Genomic DNA, 7,060 nt, shown 5'->3' on the forward strand with positions numbered 1-7,060 from the left:
ATTTCACTGTCCACTCTGTTCAAATGTGGATGAATGGTTGCACATAGATGTGTCCAGAGCTGTGTGAGATCACTACCATCCTGCTTTTGTGGGGGTGGGTAGGGGTGTTAAATATTTTAATATATTTTTTCCCTATAGGTTTTTAACATTCTAAAAGCTCTTTATTCCAAAAGATACTACAAGCTAGTCAGTGTATTCAGTAGGTGTAATGTATTGTACATTGCTTCAGAGGTATTGCAAGTATTCCATACAACAATAATAAAACAATTTTAAAAGCAAGTACTTCTGTATTTTTACTTAAGTAAAAAATCTGTCTTTACAACTTTTACTTGTAATGGAGTAATATTTGACCAGCAGTATCTGTACTTTCACTTAAGTAATGGAGTTGTGTACTTTGTCCGCCTCTGGTTAACAGTGCTTTCTCATCTTCAAAAACATCTCCAAAACATTCCCTGTTTGTAATAATGTAATGGGTAATTCTCTGAGAAATCTGTCAAAGGTCAGCAGTGAGGAAAAATGATTTTCGCTACCTTTGTGAGAAAGAGTTTGCTGTTTAGGAGATTAGATAACTGAATGAGTCCTTGCTCCACTGTGGCCCGTCGACACTCCTGCACATCCAGGTCTCTGCGAAGTGGGGACTCACGGTGTCCAGGGAAAAAGATGCGTTCAGCATACATACGGTACTCCAAGAAAGGAATCCCTGATCCAACCAGATCACTTGTCACATCCATCATTTCAGTCATCAGATCTGTGGAAGTTTAAGAGTCAAATCTCTGATTATTAAAGGTCAGATTTTCATGAGAAATGGTTTGGAAAACTTTGGCTGAAATCCTGCACTGGATAATTTGCAATTTAAACATTTTGAGAAGGTTTGCGTAATGTTTCAAATAATGCCACTCTTCAGAAGCTGTGGAACAAGTGGACTAATATTTTGACTATTAGTTCCAAATGGTATAATTTTATTGATTATCATTTTATCACTTTGAATGAATGATGGAATATATTTTGGCCTTGCTTACAGCTTTTATTAGACTTAAAGGGATAGTACATCAAAAAATGTATTTAGGTTAAAAATTAATAATTTACTCGCCCTCGTGTCATTTCAAATATAGTCAATATAATCAATATTTAAAATGTCCATTTCAATGGATAGACAAAAATGATGAGGAAATAACTAATTTTCTTAATTTGTGTCATCCAAAGATGAATGAAGGCATAAGTATTTGGAATGGCATGAGGGTAAGTTAATGATGACAGAATTTTCATTTCTGGGTGAACCATCCCATATAAAATCATTAAAATCGATCCTAAATGTAGCCATAAATTACCTGTAAACTCTTTTTTGCAGCGGTCTCTCACACTGGTCTCTAGATTCTCTAACTGGATCTGAACTTTCTTATAATCTCTCAGAGCCTGTTTACTCTTTCTCCTAAGTGGAAGAGATATCAGAGCACAAAATATCAATTACGTTCATATACCAGTCTATAAATGTTTCAATATTGATTTATTGCATTACTCATTGGTAGCAGGTAAGCATTAAACATGAAATGGGCATTCTGTTTTCCGATTTACACTCGGCAATTTATTCTAAAATGTACATCTAAGAGTCATTTGTTAAATAATATTGCTATTTATCAATAACATTACATTCATTAACAAGCTATACTCTAGGGTACTAACTTTTTCACAGCACTGTATTTAGCACAATCTCTCATTACATATTACGTACACACCTGTATATAAACACGATGATAAGCACAATAAGAGCAACAAGAGAAGCAACTGATCCAACCCCAATCTGTGCCACCAGTGGAAAGATGGAGTGACTAGGAGAATCATACTGCACTTGTCCCAGTGAAAAGTTCAGGTTTCCCATATGCACCTGGAAACAGACAGACAAACACACACACACACTAGTATAAACCCCTGTTCATGCAATACAATATCTGCTAAAAGAAAAATGCAAATCACAGCCACTTCATAATAGAAGATGTAAGTGAGAGGGTGCTGGCTTCATGCTTACTATAAATTCTGGAAAGGCCTCAGCTCCCTCTCGCTTGCGCCCATTCCTGAGGGATAGTGGGGGCTGCTGTGGTGGTGGCTCACAATAAAGGTGGTTATGTGTCAAAGTTTTAACAGTACAAACTCCTTCACCAATCAGAGCTACTACTTCCTCTTTAAAGATGGCCAAGTCTAAATTCTCACCCTGTAGAAAGAAATTAAAAGGGGTCTAAGAAAAAGAAGAATCACAAGATTAAGTTCATAAACATGACAAGTAATGATGGGTGATATTAGGAATTATCAATCCATGCTGTGATTTAACAATTAGACTCAACTATTCCAGTAAAAAGTGCCTTAGAACTAATCAATATTGACTGTCATAAAAATACAAGAACTAACTAACTGACAAACAAACACATACATACATAAAAAACACAATGGCAAAAGTCCCACTAACCTCCACTGATATAACTGATCCAGGTTTGTAGCGATATGGTTTTGTGGGATCACGGTGGTTCAGCGGGTGTAGGGTTGGGTTGGGTTCATAGGTAAAAGGTGATTGGCTAACAGAGTTAAAGTCAAAGTGCAAGTTATCCAACAGAAACTCAACCAGCATATGACCACCAACTACCTGAGCATCAACACCAGGAGTCCGACACAACAACAGAGAAGAGGTTTTCACCTCGCAATCCTCCTCAAACTACAGAGAAAACGAAAACAAGAGAAAGAGATAACACTGTGTAAGTGGACAAGATCACCAAAATATTTTACACAAAATGATGCATTACTATGCAGACTGTTCACCAAAGACTACAACCTAATATCTTAAAGGGGTGTAGCGACTCAGCTCATGAGGAAATATTAATAATTAACCATAACTAGTTATAATTAATTATTCATATTTTAGATCCGCTGTAGATATTTAGCTGACCTCTCAGGGTCAACTGTCTTGTCAATTCTAAGAACGTTAGTTTCCTGGTTAAGGGAAATAACTTTCTTACTGTACAATTCTACAAAAGCTTGTAGCATAAATCTGCATGATTAAGTGACTCCAGTTATGAGCAAACAATGAACAACGTCAAGTGTGATACAAGTAAGGTTTTATTAACTACATAAACACTTAAACTAGTCTAACAGACTACATAAACACATAAACTGGTCTAACATACACATACACACACACACACACACATACAGTTAGTATAGGATACTTTGGTTAAAATTTCTCAGTGGTAGTGTTAACACACTTTTTTCCTTTTCAAAATCAGCTCTGTTTTCAGCAACTTGTTTTATTGCATGTTCCTTTAAATGCTAATGAGCTCTGCCCTTCTCTTCCGTGGGGCGAGGAGCCGCTCTCATGAGACTGTTTACTTTAGCCACATTTAGCTGCATTTAGCCCCGAAACTTGCTAACTAGCACGTTATTAGGAAGGCGATTTGCAAAGATTCATAAAAGAACCTGATACTCACTTCTTCTGTAGGTGAGGCTAGATCATGAATGATTCGCGCGAACATAGACGCATTTAGGTAGATTGGGGGGCGCATTCCCTTCAAAAACAAACGTAATCCACTGCGTCTTCAGCGGCTCAGATGTAGGAAGTAAATGACGACTGCTATGTTCATTATTACATCCAAAAACAGAACACATCAATCGCTTAGGAGCCATTCTTGTCTACATCTGCTCCGGCATTGAAACAATGGCGGACTGATGACAGCTCACTCAGGGCGGGTCTAAGGTTAAAAGCTACTGTCAATCAACAATCGTAGGAGGAGCCTGGGTCTGTGTGACGTCACACAGACAGGCATCTGAGAATGGTTTGATATGAGAAAGGGGAAATTATTTAACAAGATTAAAAAAAAAAAAAAAAACACTGGGTGGATCTCTATCATTATAGGGTGGTTGTGTACACACAAAGCCAACACACATTTCAGTTCAAACAACTTGTAAAAGTGCATGTCACATCTGATGACCCCTTTAAAAAAAACACCTTCATGATGAAAAATGCCTTTATTTTATCAATCTTAAAATTGTTGTGAATCAAGACAGATTTGCTTTAGAACATAAGTATTTCTGAATCTCACTTGAAGATCACTCTGAATAAAATAGTCGCTAAAAAAATAAATGTGTGTGATAGTCCATAAAAGTAACATCAGAACCTTAAAAAAGTAATAATCGGCAATCAGTGCACTTACCATAGTCATATCAGATATGAATGATATGAAATTAGATGGTTCATAATGTATAATCCAATAAATAATCTAATCTCAACCAGTTATTTATGTGAGTTTATGAATTAATCTGGGCAAAAATTTCTAAATTGAGAAAATGGGCTTCAAATTGGAATGGTTAACCAATATGTGAATATAGTTCATAAACGGAGTACAAAACTAGGAACACAACAAATTCAGTATATGAGTTTGTTAGGTCAGGTTAAAAATGAAAAAAAAAAACCTGTTTGATAGAACAGTATTCTGTTCAGTCTATTACCTGCATTTCCACATCTGTCACACTCCTTATTCTCCTTCGTCTGCGTCTCCTCAAGGGATAAACTGAGTCTGAGAGGACCACTGTCACTCGCATCTGAGGCTTCTGGACCACATCTAAGTTCTGGCCGAAAACGTTAATTACACGCCCTCCACTGTATAAATGTGTAAAGGAAGAAATGTTAAAGATTTTCAAGAAAAAAAACACTTAAAAAATGAAAAAGAAAAAAAAGTGAAAGTTTTGAAAGAAAAGTTCCTAGATTCAGGCTTGTTTTAATGCAGGTCTATAAGAATGTTTTTTGCACATTTTAACATCAGCCAAGCAAATATCTTAAGGTCTTAGAGAAAGTACTCAAACTCAAACACACACCCGATAAAGCTCTTAGAGGGCATGGCATTTGTAATGTTGGGGTCGGGGGTATAGTAGTAGCCATTGCCATGGAGATGACGCTCAGTGTTTCCATACCGCACAGTCACTCTGTGTTCTCCTGTCCTGTTACTAGCACCAGTCAGACACTTGATAGTTTCCTCCTGAACACTTGATATTCTGCAGAGAAAAAGAAGTACATGAACTTCCTAAATCACAGACAATACTCATATTACACCAGACTACAGCAGACAGTTTCCCACAGTGATACGTAGTACTTACAATGAACAAGGTACATTCCCTAGTAAGACACTGATATCAGTAACACGACCAGTCAAAAGTTTTCTGCCTGTGATTGTCAGAGTTGTTCCTCCTGCCTGTGGTCCTCTCTGAGGGGAAACTTCTATCAGCTTCGGGTCCTTAAAGGATGTAAGGTTGAGAGATACAATCAGAAGAAAGTCTGCATTCAAGAACAAAAGAATTACAGTTTTTTCTTCTGCAATCATCAAGCCAGAAGGAATTCCACAACAACCATTTTCAAATAACAACAATGTGCCAACGCATATAATTATCTGATGAAAAAACAGGAAATGGATGGATATGGCATATGGGGGGGGGTGTATTGGTGCTTTGACACAATATGCCATAGTCATGTTTTGAAAAAGAGTATCATTACACACTGAAATTGAATCTCAACTGTGTGGTCTTCAAAAGTCTCATCTTCAATGCACAGGGGCAAGTTTTTAAACAACTTTAAAATTATTTTCTCAATATTTAGATTTTTTTGTACACTCAGATTCGAGATTTTCAAATAGTTGTATCTCAGCCAAATATTGTCTTATCCTAACAAACCATGCATCAACGGAAAGCTTATTTGTTCAGTTTACAGATGATGTATAAATCTCAATTTCAAAAAATTGACCCTTATGACTGATTTTGTGGTCCAGGGTCACATATAGGTAATGAGTGTCCAAGCTTCAAAAAAGACATAGAAAAACAATACAAATACTATATAAATCGGATAAAAGTAGTCCATACGATTCCTGCACTATATTCAAAGTCTTCTGAAGCCATAATGATTGTCATTATTATTGATTGCTCACACAAAGCTATCCTATGACTTCAAACAAATCATAGGGAACACTTTTATGATATATTTGGGTTCAGTGACCCGATTATTCCCCTTCTGTGTCCAATGAAAGATGGGCCAATACATTTTTTTGGAAAGACATGATAACAATATTGCTAGTTGATCGTAAATACAAGTTAACCTGGTAGCTGAATCTCTGACTTGACAGTCCGAAGCCTCCACCAGACACTTTCACTGAGACGTGACCAGATTTCTCTTCTCCACTTGCAGTAGTTGTGCATATAATTCTAAAAGAGGGAGAGTAAGCATAAACAAATGTGTGAGACACACAGAAACAAAGCAAATGGGCAAGTACTTCTTAAAATGCTTTAATCAGTGTAATAAGTGAACTGCAAATACTGTTTACCTAGAGGATATTTCATATAGATGTGGTATAACAGTGCAGAACACACCCGCAACAGTCACAGACTGAAGGATATCCTGAGCTTTCTGTCCCAAGTTAGACCCAGAAACAGTTAAAGTAATGCCTCCTTCCACCAACCCTGACAAAGGCTCCACCTATGGACAGAAAACCAATCTTCATGGTGGTATAGAGTTACATTTACACTTACATATTTGGAAGAGGATTTTATCCAAGGTGACTTACATTGCTTTCAAGTTATACATTTAATCTGTTCATGCATTCTCTGGGAATCAAAACTACAACCCTGGCATTGCTAGCACTTACTGCATCACCTCAATTTAAAGTCATCTACTGTAGAACTAATTTGGAATGATTGATTCATTTTCCTGTGTAATTATGCATTTAATTAATTATTTTTTATATTTATGAATACAATGTCATTGGAAGGTACCGAATGGTACAGCATTATGTATTGTAAGTCAAACACACTGACATGCAAACAGGTTCCACTCCCTTAGACTGTGTGTGTTAGCTGAAGGGACAGAATGTTTCTCTTAGAGAGGGAAATAACATTTACATTTAGCAGACGCTTTTATCCAAAGCGACTTACAAATGAGGACAATAAAAGCAGTCAAAACGAACAAAAGAGCAACAATACATAAGTGCAAATAACAAGTCTCTGTTAGCCTAACACAGTACACGTAGCAAGGTGTATA

At 36.7% G+C, this 7,060-nt stretch overlaps 1 protein-coding gene across 4 annotated transcripts in view; it reads right to left on the reverse strand.

Annotated features, from left to right (window-relative positions):
- Positions 1-7,060, reverse strand: part of plxnb1b (plexin b1b) — a 49,826-nt gene that overhangs the window by 10,498 nt on the left and 32,268 nt on the right. For 3 of the 4 annotated variants that reach the window (XM_016273668.1, XM_016273666.1, XM_016273667.1), the window contains exons 16-25: positions 6,348-6,499; positions 6,123-6,228; positions 5,134-5,270; positions 4,855-5,031; positions 4,489-4,639; positions 2,459-2,701; positions 2,024-2,230; positions 1,734-1,882; positions 1,329-1,429; positions 531-748 (exon numbers count right to left, since the gene is read on the reverse strand). In XM_016273668.1, the coding sequence (XP_016129154.1) occupies positions 531-748; positions 1,329-1,429; positions 1,734-1,882; positions 2,024-2,230; positions 2,459-2,701; positions 4,489-4,639; positions 4,855-5,031; positions 5,134-5,270; positions 6,123-6,228; positions 6,348-6,499 (1,641 nt within the window). The remainder of the gene's footprint in view (positions 1-530; positions 749-1,328; positions 1,430-1,733; positions 1,883-2,023; positions 2,231-2,458; positions 2,702-4,488; positions 4,640-4,854; positions 5,032-5,133; positions 5,271-6,122; positions 6,229-6,347; positions 6,500-7,060) is intronic. The other variant, XM_016273669.1, reaches the window with a different exon arrangement.

Source organism: Sinocyclocheilus grahami, unplaced genomic scaffold (assembly GCF_001515645.1).
Source record: "Sinocyclocheilus grahami isolate Dianchi unplaced genomic scaffold, SAMN03320097.WGS_v1.1 scaffold80.1, whole genome shotgun sequence".
Taxonomy (NCBI): domain Eukaryota; kingdom Metazoa; phylum Chordata; class Actinopteri; order Cypriniformes; family Cyprinidae; genus Sinocyclocheilus; species Sinocyclocheilus grahami.